Consider the following 14349-nt stretch of genomic DNA (forward strand, 5'->3'; position numbering starts at 1 on the left):
CCGAGACGTAGACTAGTGTTCGGCCTGGCGCACACGGCACCCGCCCCCTTGGGCGGGACAGCAGCGGGGGTTGGGCTGAGAAGGGCGTGGCTTGTGATTGACAGCCGTCGCTCCTTCCCTTGCCCCTCTACCCCACTGGAAGCCTCCGCCTGGGCGCCTGCGCCCCCGTCCGCGGCCCAAAGTCCGTCGCCCGTTGGAGGCCATTGGCTGGCCTTTGCGCACCGCGGATCGATTTTCCAGGTGCAGAGTTCACTGTCGCCGCGGTTGCTTCCTTTGGGACCCCCGGCGCCTGGCAGCCAGGCGCAGAGTCGGAGGAGGGGGCAGCGCAGAGCTGACCCGACGTGTCGCCACCCGGCACCTTCCCCGCAGACGGTGGGTGAGCCCTGGGAGCTGTGTCTGAGGCCCGACTCTGCGCCGCTCACCTGCCCTCACGCTCCCGCATACGCTTGAGATCCCAGTACAGTGTCGGAGCGCACCAGGGCGAGGTGACTGAGACCGCAGAGGAGGACGGGCCTCCGCCCTGCGGCGCCGGCACGTTAGAGGACACTTAGGCACCGGCGGGGCCGGCAGTTCCAGGGCGGGCACTCCCAGCCCCCTGGGGAGTGGGCGAGGGTCCGAGGCCCACTCTCCCCTCTCGCTCTCATCCGCACGCCCCCATGTCGGGAGGACGGCGGCGCGCAACTTTGAATCATCCGTGTGGCAAGGGCTGCAGCTTCCCCGATCCCAAATTAAGGGGCGGTTCCCGGACCCCTCTTGGCATTAGAGCCGAGCCGCGCCGATGCCCTCACGCTCCGCCCCTCACCTCCCCGGATTTTAACACCACACTCTCCTCTGCCGACCAGGTAACCTTTGGCTCTGAGCCAGATCAGAGAAGAATTCGGTGTCCGCGCGGGACGATGCCTGAGCAGGAGAGACAGATCACTGCCAGAGAAGGGGCCAGTCGGAAAGTGAGTTTTGTTCCCCCGCTCCCGTGCAGCGAGCTCACTCCCACCAGGAGGACTTCCCTCCCCATGTCCTACGCTTACTCTACCCCAGGGGGTGCGCAGGCAAGGCCGAGCCAGACCCCCAGCTCCAGGGGCGTCGTGGCGTAGGAGAAAAGGACGCTTTAGAAAAAGCGTGCGGTCAACTGGCGTTTGGGAACGATGGAAAACCCCGCACCTCAAAATGCACCTTTATGCTTTTAGGGGGTCTGATGCTGGAGAGGTAAAGTGAGCGTCGAGTTGCTGTGCTAGGGCCCTAATGGCTCAAAATGATGAAGTTAGTTACCTGGAGAAGTTACTCAGAGCCTGGTGCTTGGACCAGATATGGTATATCGAGGCCCAGGAACTTTTATAACTGTTTTAAATTCATTTTAATTGTACAAGTAATACATTAAAACAATCTTTTAAAAATGCGAACAGCACAGAAATATTTTGCACGAAAAGCAGATCTATTTTTCAGTATTTTTCTATTCATGTACATATGTCTTCATTTGGCAGATATTTATTGAGAACTTACTATGTTTCAGGCACAGTGTTGAAGAGCTGATACATGTATCTATATGTAATACGCACACACTCAAGAGAAATCTTTAGGTTTCGTTTGTGTGAGGTGTTAAAATTTTTGTTTTACCTAAATGAGATCACCGTATGTGTATTCTTTTTTTTCAGTTTAACAATATATCTTAGAGATTGTTTCACTAACTGTCTAATTCAGTGCAACCTCTGCACAGTTTGAACGCATCATAGTTTATTCATGGTTTCCTAGTGGTGGACATTGTTTGCTACTTTTTTCCCCCTCTCTCTCTTAGAAGTGAACGTCTTTGTACATGATTTTTAATGCTGACACTGTTTCTTCAGGATAGATACTTAGGCCTGGATTGCTGGACAGAACAGTAGGCTGTTTCTTTTCCACAGATTTCTGAAACTAATTCAGCAACATTGCTGGGTGCCGTTTAGTAGTGAATTCATCTAGGCTCCGGTGATACAGAAATGAAAACTAATGGATTAGTGGATGGACAGAGAGAGGCTGGTTGGTAGGTGGTTTGTATGGTATGATGACTATGCATTTGATAGGGATATGAAGAAATATTGGGAGCGGTGGCTTGTGCAGCGGAGATTTCAACTTCCTACAATGTCCCCACCTAGAGAAAAAAATCCTAATCCTTCCAAATCAAGCTCAAGACCTGCCACCTCCTTGAAACGTTCTGTAACTGCTCCTGCCCGTGTTAACCTGTCTTCTGGAATCCTCTGATAATAGCGTTGACCAACGTTATTGAGCTTACTGTGTGCTGGGCATTGCGTTAGGCACTCATATCCCTCTATGTGCACTCTTGTGTTTAATCCTCACAAAAACTCTTTGATGTAGATATTATATCTTGTTATCAACATTTATTCAACAAATATTTTTTTGAGTGCTATGTGCCAGGCATTTTAGACACTGGGGATTTAGGCGGCACCAAGACCTTGCCCTCATGAATGTACATCCTAGTCGGAGATAGGAAAAAAAAGGGGGTAAACAAATATATAGCGTAGGAGTTAAGGGAAAACTTCTTCTGTGTCCCATGAAGCATCACTGAAAAATCAACTGACAGATGGCAGATTAATAGGAGAGAAGGCATACACATTTACTAACGTGCCGTGAGAGTCTTACAAAATACGATCTCAAAGGAAGGCAAGATGGTTGCCACTTTTATACTATCTTGAGGTTACAGAAAGAGTGGGGGCTCTAAGCTTGGCCAAAAACAGGTTATGTTTGTAAATTAGGTTATAGGAAGGAGAGAAGAGGAGACCTGGCTAGCAAAGGTGGTCTTATGTAGATGAAACCTCACAGGTAGCAGCCCTCAGGGAGAAGAAATGTTTTAGACCTTGAAGGTGCCAAACTCAGCTGATCTCACCCAGATCCAGACAAGGAAGGGCCCTCTGAGAAAAACTGGCTGCATCAATGGAGATTCTCTACAGACGCTCATCTCCCTCACAGTAGGCCCTCTGAACGGCCATCTCAAAATATTTCAGATAAGTCTATTTTGAGGTGAAATGTTTTGGTTTCCTTCAGTAGCTTTATTTCAGGTACTAGTTAGTACTGTGAAGAAAATAAAGCAGTTTGGGTCCAGGAGTTCAAGACCAACCTGGGCAGCATATCAAGACATCGTTTCTACCAAAAAAAAAAAAAAAAAAAGGTGGGCATAGTGATGTGTGCCTGTTGAACCGCCTACTCTGAAGGCTGAGGCAGGAGGATGGCTTGAGCCTAGGAGTTTGAGGCTGCAGTGAACTGTGATCCTACCACTGCACTTCAGCCTGAGTGACAAAGCAAGATCCTGTCTCCAAAAAAAAAAAGAAAAGAAAAAAGAAAACGCAGAGTAACGGAATGACTTGGGTGGAGAGGAAGATGCGGTTTTAAGTAGGTGGTCAGGGAATGATTTCTCTGGGAAGGTAGGATTTGAGTAGAGACCTGAATGATTCAGATTTTGGAGAAGTATCCTAGGTTCAGAAACCATATAGGGTGAGAGTCCTAAGGCAGTCGTGTGATAAGAAGAAATATGTACTTGGTCTTGTCGCACGTTCCTGACGTAGAGCTTCTCAAACCATTGTAATTTCCTGAAGGAAGGTGATAAGAGCATCTTTTGTTGTTCATAACAAATCTCTTTCACCCCTACCTGAGTTTCTGTTAATGAGAGGGCTCTTGATAGGCCCCTAGATAGCTTCAGGATGAAGGCTGATTGCCAGAAGAACCAACCATGTGATTAGCGGAATGTTCAGCCCGGTACTCCAGCCTCTGGAGATTGTGCCAGTAACCAGTGGACAATGATCTCATCAGTCATGCCTGCAGAATAGAGCTTTCTTTAAATTTTTATTTATTTTTATTTATTTATTTATTTTTAGATGTAGTTTCTGTCACCAGGCTGGAGTGCAGTGGCAGGATCTCAGCTCACTGCAACCTATGCCTCCTGGGCTCAAGCGATTCTCCTGCCTCAGCCTCCTGAGTAGCGGGGATTACAGGCGCCCACCACCACACCCAGCTAATTTTTGTATTTTTAGTAGAGACGGGGTTTCACCATGTTGGCCAGGATGGTCTCTATCTCTTGACCTCGTGATCTGCCCACCCAAAGTGTTGCAATTACAGGCGTGAGCCACTGCGCTTGGCATTTTTTTTTTAACCAGCGCAGTGGATCACAAATAGAGCTTTCTTAAAAATCCTAAATGATGGGTTTTGGAGAGCTTCCTGTTGGTGAACACATCAAGGTGTTGGGAAGGTGGTGCCTGGAAAGGACATGGAAGCTCCTGGAAACCTCCATTCCCATATTTTGCCCTATCGTTTCCATGTGGTGGTTTCTTAGCTGTATTTTTTATAATAAACTGGTGATAGTAAATAAAGTGCTTTCCTAAGTTCTGCGAGCTGCTCTAGCAAATTACCCAACCTGAGGAGGCAGTTGTAGGAAACTCCTGACTTCACAGTTGGTCAGGAGTCCAGATGGTCCAGACCCGGCGACTGGCATGTGAAGTGTGGGCACTCTTGCGGGCCTGAGCCCTTACCTGTGGGGTCTGTGCTAACTCCAGATGGTGGGTGTTGGAATTGAATTGAATCGGAGGGCCCCCAGTTAGTGTCTGGAGAGTGAGCATTGGTTGGTGTGGGAAAAAACCCCACACATTTGGTGTCAGAAGTGTCATGAGTGGAAACAGTACAGAAGACATGATGTTAGAGTTTGGGGAACAATAAGAAAGCCAGATTGGCTGGGGCAGACCTAGGATTGAGTCCTAGCCAGGCCTGCCTGACTTTCTCAGTTATTTTTTATTGTCAAAACTTACTTGACACTTGGTCATACCACCTGGTATGGTTATTTAATGAATATAGCTTTTATTTGCAACTCTGTGCTTCTTGAAATGGGAACCGGGTTTGTACCCTTTAAAAAACTATTTCCCACAGCACATATAGGTGCACTACAGTTGTTCTTGAATGAGTGAATTCTCAACATGATTTCTCCACATTGTTTTATCTTCAGAGGCCTCTCTGTGAGGCAACAGTGACCTGGTCATTCAGCCTTCAGTCCACAAACATTGTGGAGCACTTTCTGTTTACCTGGTACTGGACCAAGCAGGGGGAGGCAAAGATGAAGAGAGGTCAGCCCCTGTGCTAGATGCGTGCTGGGACAGAGCTGTCTACACGGTACAACACCCACAGAAGGGGCACAAAAATTCCTTCAGTGGGAGGTGGTGCTCAAGTGGATCTTTCAGGAAGAGCAGGCGTTGACACACAGGAACACGGAGAGAAGGGCATTGATTAGGCACATGGGAGCACGGAGAGAAGGGCGTTGGAGGCAGAGACCAGCATGTGTAAAGGTCCAGAGGACTGGAAATGGAAAGAGGCAGTTAGGGGACTGTGAGGGGTGTGGCAAGGCTGGAAGAGTGGAAGGCTGGAAGGTCCGTGGAAGACCCTGTTTATCAGGCTAGGAGTTTGGACTTTACCCTACAGGATAACAGCCTAAGTCACTCCTGCAAGGCAGAGGGTGAACTGGGCAGGAAACTATGGGAGACCAGCTAGAGACTATTGGAAATGATCGTCCCCATCCAGACCAAAGGTGGCTGAAAAGCCTGAAAAAGAACTGTAAGTTAGGTCTTCTACCCTTACTCTCTATGGAATTGTCTTCTTGGTAGAGAAACTAGGCTGTCTAAACTCAACTGTCCTGAATATTAGAGGCCAGTGGTCGTTTTAGCAGCAACAGAGTGCAGTTGGTAACTACAGAGCAGGGTAAAATAAACTAAGCAAGTGACAGAGATGAATTTTAAGTGCTTCTTTACCTGACATACATTTTCCTCTCAATGGGTGGGATGGAGATGGCCCAGTAACATGGACACTGCTCACTGATGCCATAGCATAGGTATCAAGGAAGTATCCATGTTTGGGTGACTTTAGTATCATTTTTATCTATAGGAGAAAATTGGAATCATTGCATAGTGATGAGTGATGTTCTGAAATGTCCATAGCTTTTTTCTTCTTGTATAGATTTTTCTTTTTTCTTTTTAGCTAAATTAAAGGAGAAAATCTGAGCAGATCAAAGGTCAGTGAGATAGGGGGCAAAGCAGAGAATGACTTTTTTATTGCGATGTAACTAACATAGTAAATACAACTTTTTTGATTTTGTTTTTGTTTTGTTTGTGTATTTTTTTTTTTTTTTTAGACAGAGTCTCGCTATGTCGCCTGCTTGGAGTGCAATGGCTTGATCTTGGCTCACTGCAACCTCTGCCTCCTGGGTTGAAGCAATTCTCCTGCTTCAGCCTCCCGAGTAGCTGGGATTACAGGCATCCACCCCCAAGCCTGGCTAATTTTTGTATTTTAAATAGAGACTGGGTGTCACCATGTTGGCCAGGCTGGTCTCGAACTCCTTACCTCAGGTGATCCACCCTCCTTGGCCTACCAAAGTGCTGAGATTACAGACATGAGCCACCATGCCTGGCCACAAATACAACTTTTAAAACACTAGGAATTGTGAAATCTTTCATTTCTGAACATAGCAGCTTTGTTGGAGCCAGAAATTCAGGCAACCACATGGATGGTGCTGCTAGCAGTTTCTTGTTTCTAATCGCAGTTGTGCCTTCCGATGCCTTTTACTTGTCCTTATCAACTTTGTGTGATTCTTGGCAAGCCTTTGCCATTTGGAGTGAGCCCTCTGCACAATTTCTGCTGTCCCTTGTTTTCAACAGGTAACTCTACTTCTTACTCAAGGAAATTGACATCATTGAGTATGTTTTTCTTCAACTTTCTGCCTAGCTCTACCCACCTTCTCCCTCAATTTTTCTTTTCCTTTCCAACTCTTCTTTTTGTTTCAAGAGGTAGATTTGTTACATGGGTAAATTGTGTGTTGTGGGGGTAGGTGTACAGATACCCCATAGGTAGTTTTTTAATCCTCACCCTCCTCCCACCCTCCACCCCCAAGTAGGCCCCAGTGTCTGTTGTTCTTTCTTAGTGTCCATGTGTACTCAGTGGTTAGCTCCCACTTATAAGTGACAACATGCAGTATTTGGTTTTTGGTTCTGGCGTTAATTTGCTTAGGATAATGACCTCCAGCTCTATCCATGTTGCTGCAAAGGACATGATCTCATTCTTTTTTTATGGTTATGTAGTATTCCATGGTGCATATGTATCACATTTTCTTTATCTGCTCTGCCTTTGATGCTCATCCAGGTTGATTCTGTTTTTGCTATGTTGTGAACCGTGTTGAAATGAGCATATGCATGCATTTGTCTTTATGGTAGAAAGATTTATATTCCCTTGGGTATACACTCAATAATGGGATTGTGGGGTCAAATGGTACTACTTTTTGTTTTTTGACAAGGTCTCACTCTGTCCACTAGGCTCTGGAGTGCAGTGGCATGATGACGGCTCACTGCAGCCTCAACCTCCTTGGGGTCAAGTGATCCTCCCATCTCAGCCTCCCAAGTAGCTGCAACTACAGTCACATGTCATCACGTCCAGCTAATTTTTTTTTTTTTTTTTTCCTCTAAGGGACAGGTTTTGCCACGTTGCCCGATTGGGCTGGTCTGAAACTCCCAGGCTCAAGCCATCTTCCCTCCTTGGCCTCCTAAAGTGCTGGGATTACAGGCAAGAGCCACTGTGCCTAGCCAAATGATAGTTCTATTTTTAAATTCTTTGAGAAATCTCCAGGTTGCTTTCCACAATAGCTGAACTAATTTACATTCCCAGCAGTTGTGTGTATGCATTTTCTTTTCTCCGCCACCTTGCCAGCATCTGCTATTTTTGACTTTTTAGCAGTAGTCATACTGACTGGTGTGAGATGGTATCTCACTGTGGTTTTGATTTGCATTTCCCTGGTGATTTGTAATGTTGAGCATTTTTTCATATGCTTGTTGGCCACGTGTATCATGTATGTCTTTCTTTGAGAAGTGTCTATTTATGTCCTTTGCCCATTTTTCAATGGGTTCTTTTTTGCTTGTTGATTTGTTTAAGTTTCTTATAGATTCAGGATTTTAGACCTTTGTCTGATGCATATTTTGTAAATATTTTTTCCCCTTCTGTAGGTTGTCTGTTTATTCTATTCCAAATTTTGTTTAGACCTACAACCTATGTTTGTCTCCTTATCTCTAGAATCGGAGGACAGGCCTGTCTTCTTTTAAGGTCATCCCCTCTACCAGTGTCCTTGACGCCTTCCTCTCTGCTTGTTCTGGAGCCTACTGGTTATTGACCATGTCTTCTCTCCACTTTCCCCTTTTCTGCTGATTTCTCTCTTTCTGCCTGTGACACTGTGCAATTTGCTTTTATTCTAAAATCTCTCCCATTACTTTGTTTCTGTCACTAGCTGTTACACTATTTCTCTTCTCCCTTTTTCCCTCAGTTTCCTAGAAAGAATAGTCTGTACTTGCTTGTTTACAGAAAGTGCCTAGGAACCCCACCTGACTCACGAACAAGAGCGTGATCACCACCATGGCACCCTCCCAGCTGCTCCTTCCTTATCTTTTCGCATCACCCATAGGAGTGCCCACCACAGAGGTGACCACCATGCTCGATATTGTGTTCATTGTAACCCAGCTTTCTATTTTCTATTAAGCTTTGTTACATATATATGAATGCTTGAATAATATATTAGTTTTCCTCCTTTCTGAGCTTCATAAATATGGTATTATAGTACGTTTAGTCTTAAAGGACCAGCTTTTCTAACTAGACATTGCATTTCTAAGATTCATGGCTGTGTTAAATGCCATTGGGAGGTATACAGCACAGTTTATCTAGTTTCCTTGAAGAGTGCTTGGAGGTCTGTGGGTTTTTGCACTTTGTGAGCAACTCTGTTGTGAACATTTTTGTTTGTGTCTCCTGATACACAAAGGCAGTCTGTCCACTGCTTTTCCCATTGCCCTCTGGCTTTTCCTTCACTGCTGTCCTGAATCTTCTCTTGTTTAGGTTTCCATGAATACCAAAGGCAGGTCCTCCCCAGTTCTTATTTGAATGGCCTCTGCTATGGTTTGAGTGTTGTCATCCCATATTTCATGTTGAATGTTAATCCCCAGTGTAACAGTATTAAAAAGTGAATCCTATAGGAGGTGATTGAAGCCCTCATGAGTGGGACTAGGTCCCCTTATGAAAAGTCTGGATGGAGGGAGTTTGCCGCTTTTCACCTCTTCAGCCACATGAGGGAGGACACAATGTTTCTGTCCTCTGGAGGACACAAAAACATGGCTCCATTTTAAAACAGGGCAGCCCCCACCAGACACTGACTAACTTGCCAGAGCCTTAATCTTGGACTGTCCAGCCTCCAGAACTATGAGAAATAGAGTTGTATTGTTTATAACTACCTAGTCTGTGGTAGTTTGTTATAGAGGCATGCCGAGGCCAGCTCAGTTGGGAGACCCTAACCCAGTGGCATTAGAGGAATTAAAGACACACAGAAATATAGAGATGTAAAGTGGGAAATCAGGGGTCTCACAGCCTTCAGAGCTGAGAGTCCCGAATAGAGATTTACCCACAAATTTATTAACAGCAAGCCAGTCATTAGCATTGTTTCTATAGATATTCGATTAACTAAAAGTAAGGGATGGGCCGAAATAGGGGGATGGTTCTGGCTAGTCATCTGCAGCAGGAACATGCCCTTTAGGCACAGGTCGCTCATGGTGTTGTTTGTGGTTTAAGAACATCTTTAAGCGATTTTCTGCCCTGGGCAGGCCAGGTATTCCTTGCCCTCATTCCAGTAAACCCACAACCTTCCAACGTGGGTGTTATGGCCGTCATGAACATGTCACGGTGCTGCAGAGATTTTGTTTATGGCCAGTTTTGGGGGGCCTGTTCCCAACAGAGGCACAAAGGGACTAAGATAGAAATTGGTACCAAGAAGTGGAGTATTGCTATGACAGATCCCTGAAAACGGAGAGTTGGCTTTGGAACTGGGTAAAGGGGAGGGGGCTGGAAGAGTTTGGAGGTATATGCTGGAAAAAGCCTAGATAGTATGAACTAAGCATTAAGGATTATTTTAGTGAGGGCCCAGAAGAACAGAGCTGTAGACAGAACCCGAATCTTCTTAGAGGTTACTTAAGAGGTCATGATCAGAATGTTGGTGGAAATATGGACAGCAAAGGTCATTTTGATGAGGTCTTGATAGAAATGAGGAATATTTTATTGGGAACTAGAGAAAAGCCCATTCTGTTTTTATTTATAAAATGGCAGAGAACGTGGGTCAGTTGTGTCTGTGCCCTAATGCTTTGTGGAGGATAGATGATGAACTAGATGAAGAGTGATGAACTAGGATATTTGGTGGAAGAAATCTCTAAGCGGAGAGTGCAGGGTGCTGCATGGCTTCTCTTAATTGCTTGTAAGAAAATGCAAGAAGAAAACAAATTAAAGACAGAAATTATAATCAAAAGGGAAGCAGAACTTACAAAGATTTGGAAAATGTTCAGTCTGGCTAGATCATAAAGAATAAAAAGGCTGCTGGGAAGAATGACCTTAAAGGGATTTGGAAGGTCTTTGGGACTACTACTTCTGTCATAGGCCCTGAGTGCCTGGACCATGAGGGCAGGAGGGAGAGGACCATGCCCCGCCAGTGGAGCCATGGGTCTAGTTGCCCAGGGCTACCTCGAATCTCTGCTTCCTGCATTCTGCAGTGCTCCTTGGCCACCCCAGCTGTGGCTCAGGTGTGGCTTGGGCTGCTGCTCTGGAAGGTGCAGGCTGTAAACCTTGGTGTCAATGTGGTGCTGACTGCAGCTGAGCAGAGTTCAAGAGCTGTGGAGTGTGGCTACTTTCATCTAGATTTCAGAGGATATCTTGGAGAACCCGGGCCCAGGCAGAAAACGTCTATGGGGAAGAGCTGTCACAGAGCACCCCCACTAGGGCAATACCATCAGAGTCATGAATTGGCCAGTGCCAGACTACACAGTTCAGGGCTCCATCTAGAGGGAATGAGGGAAAGACTATAAAGTGTTCAGGGAAGCAAAACGAAGAGAATAATTAATTGGTTAAAGTAGAAAGGCCTAGTTATAAGCTGTCATGAGATTGGAGAAAAAATTAAAAATAAGGAATAAAAAAGACCCTAGTTAGAGTTTAGTTGGCGGTTCCTGATTGATGAAGTCTCTAGTTAGAGGTAGTTGATGGATTCTGATTGGTTACGCTTAAGCTTTGTTTTACTGTTTATACTGACTTGGGTTTGGTTTGCTTACATAGGAACCTGAAGTGCTGGAGTCTTCTCAGTCTAATTGCTTCCTGATTAATGATTTTTTTAACACAAGTTAGGATGCAACTCCATCTTCCTGATACCTCATGGCCTAAGACAGCTGTTGGGGCTGCAGCTGTGTATTTCAAGTTTGCACACCGCTGAAATAAGGGAAAGGCAAGGATAATCCTGCTCTCTCTTTTTTTTTTTTTTTTTTGAGACAGAGTCTTGCTCTGTCAGCCAGGCTGGAGTGCAGTGGCACGATCTCGGCTCACTGCAACCTCCCTCTCCGGGGCTCAAGCAGTTCTCCTGCCTCAGCCTCCCGAGTAGCTGGGTTTACAGGCATGTGCCACCACACCTGGCTAATTTTTATATATTTTTTTAGTAGAGACGGGGTTTCACCATGTTGGCCAGGCTGGTCTTGAACTCCTGACCTCAGGTAATCTGCCTGCCTCGGCCTCCCAAAGTGCTGGGATTATAGGCATGAGCCACCACGCCCAGCCAGTCCCACTCTTTTTTAAGGAGCCTGCTTAGGAGCCCTGACAAACAACTTTGCCTTATATTCCATTGGCTAGAACTGTGGCCAGTTTTCAACATCTTAAAATGGGACGATTTTACTGTATAAAACTCCAGCTATCCACCTTCTCTTAGAAGCTCTAGTGACACCAGGCCTTTTGACAACAGTTGGCTGGAGCTGAGGAACAGCTGCCTCTTCAGGTGGGACATGAGCTCCTCCTGTGGCCGCAAGCCCCACACGGCCTGTTCTGCTCATTTAAGTCACTGCCTACTTGTGACAGTACAGGCACACCTTTGCTTTATTGCCCTTTTGCAGATGCTGTATTTTTTTTTTTTTTTTAACCAGTTGAAGGTTTCTGGCAACCCTGCACTGAGCAAGTCTACTGATGCCATTTGTGTAACAGCATATACTCACTTCACGCCACATTTTGGTAATTCTCACAGTATTTCAGATTTTTCATTATTATTATATCTGTTATGGTGATCTGTGATCAGTGCTCTTTGATGCTACCATTATAACCATCTTGGGGCCCGTATAAGATGGCAAAGTTAATCTATAAATGTGTGCATTCTGACTGCTGCACTGACTCCAGCAGTTCTTGTCTCTGTCTCTCCCTCCCTCTCAGGTCTCCCTATTTCCTAAGACACAATGGTATTAAAATTAGGCCAATTAATAACCCTACAATGGATTCTAAGTGTTCAAGTGAAAGAGTCCACTCCCTTTAAAAGCTAGAAATGATTAAGCTTAGTGAGGAAGTCTTGTCAAAAGCTGAGATAGGCTGAAACCTAGGACTCCAGTGCCAAACAGTTAGCAAAGTTGTGAATGCAAAGGTAAAGTCCTTGTAGGAAAGTAAGTACTACTCCAGTGAACACATGAATGATAAGAAAGCAAAACAGCCTTACTGCTGATATGGAGAAAGTTTTAGTGATTTGGACATAAGATCAAACCAGACACAACATTCTCTTAAGCCAAAGCCTCATCCAGAGCACGGTCCTCAACATTGAAGCAAGGCCTTCTACTAGCAGAAAGACCATGACTTACTGACAGCTCAGATGATTGTTAGCATTTTTTTGCCATAACATATTTTAAATTAAGGTGTATGTATTTTTTTAGACATAATGCTATTGCACACTTAATAGACTATAGTGTAAACATAACGTTTATAGGCACAAGGAAACCAAAACCTTTGTATCACTCACATTATTAGGATATTTGCTTTATTGTGGTGATCTAGAACCAAACCCATGATATCTCTGAGAGATCCCTGTGTTTGAACTTAGATCCCTGGCTTGAAGGGATAAAGGAATGAGTAAGTGAGGGAGGAGGGAGTCAGCTTTTGCATGAGGCTCTCTAGCTCCCTCCCTCCCTCCCTTTCTTCCTTCCCTCCCTCCCCTCCCTCCCCCTCCCCTCCCATCTTCTCCCTTCCCCTTCCCTCCCTCCCCTCTTCTTTAACAGGTTCTTTGTTGCCCAGGCTGGAATGCAGTGGCAGGCTCACTGCAGCCTGGTTCTCCTTGGGCTCAGGTGATCCTACCACCTCGGCTTCTTGAGTAGTAGGGACTGCAGGCATATGCCCCCATGCCCAGCTAATTAAAAAAAAATTTTTTTTTGTAGAGACAGCGTTTCGCCATTTTGCCCAGGCTGGTTTTAAACTCCTGGGCTCAAGTGATCCTCCCATTTCAGCCTCTCAAAGTGCTAGGATTACAGGCATGAGCCCCCACACCTGGCCCTGAATGTTGAGTATTGTCTGAAAGTTTAGCAGTCTTTTTACAGCACGCACATTTGTAAGTTGTTTTTGCTTGGCATTCTTTGTCATTCATTCAACAAATATTTATTGAGAAAATCTTTAAGTGTCAAGCAGTGTTTTAGACCTTGGAATGCAGCAGTGACTGAACAAAATAGATGTGAAGAGGCTGTGTGTGGTGGTTCAGACCTGTAATCCCAGCACTTTGGGAGGCCAAAGTAGGCGGATTGCTTGAGCTCAGGAGTTCGAGGCCAGCCTGGATAACGTAGTGAAACCCTTGTCTCTACTAAACAATCAATCAATCAATCAATAAACAAGCAAGCAAGCTGGGCATGGTGGCACTCACCTGTAGCCCCAGGTACTTGGGAGGCTGAGATGGGAGGATCACTTGAGCCAGGGAGGCAGAGGCTGCAGTGAGCCAAGATCACACCAGTGCACTCCAGCTTGGGTGACAGAGTGAGACCCTGTCCTTTAAAAAAAAAAAAAAAGTGAAGAATTCCTGCACTTGTGAAACTTAGATCCTAACTGGGGGGATGGTTGTTAAAAAAGAGTAAGTAGGCCGGGCACGGTGGCTCAAGCCTGTAATCCCAGCACTTTGGGAGGCCGAGACGGGCGGATCACGAGGTCAGGAGATCGAGACCATCCTGGCTAACACAGTGAAACCCCGTCTCTACTAAAAATACCAAAAAAAAAAAAAAAAACTAGCCGGGCGAGGTGGCAGTCACCTGTAGTCCCAGCTATTCCGGAGGCTGAGGCAGGAGAATGGCGTAAACCTGGGAGGCGGAGCTTGCAGTGAGCTGAGATCCGGCCACTGCACTCCAGCCCGGGCGACTAGAGCAAGACTCCGTCTCAAAAAAAAAAAAAAAAAAAAGTAAGTAAAAGATATATTATTGCATTTGGTGGTGATTGAGAATTCTCGAGAAAAATAAGACAGGGAAGGATGATAGGGAATTGGGAGTGCAT

General features: G+C 45.6%; 1 protein-coding gene across 3 annotated transcripts in view; it reads left to right on the plus strand.

The window, feature by feature from the left end:
- Window positions 1-242: 242 nt before the first annotated feature.
- ATP7B (ATPase copper transporting beta) overlaps window positions 243-14349 on the plus strand; it is an 80947-nt gene continuing 66840 nt past the window's right edge. For 2 of the 3 annotated variants that reach the window (XR_004429051.1, XM_033177633.1), the window contains exons 1-2: window positions 243-372; window positions 843-947. Coding sequence is in view for 2 of the 3 variants with exons in the window: in XM_033177633.1 (XP_033033524.1) it covers window positions 897-947 (51 nt within the window). In the remaining variant the exon portion in view is untranslated. Of the gene's footprint in view, window positions 373-644; window positions 948-14349 lie in introns of those variants that run through there. The other variant, XM_033177635.1, reaches the window with a different exon arrangement.

This window comes from Trachypithecus francoisi, unplaced genomic scaffold (genome assembly GCF_009764315.1).
Source record: "Trachypithecus francoisi isolate TF-2019V2 unplaced genomic scaffold, Tfra_2.0 Lachesis_group18, whole genome shotgun sequence".
Classification (NCBI taxonomy): domain Eukaryota; kingdom Metazoa; phylum Chordata; class Mammalia; order Primates; family Cercopithecidae; genus Trachypithecus; species Trachypithecus francoisi.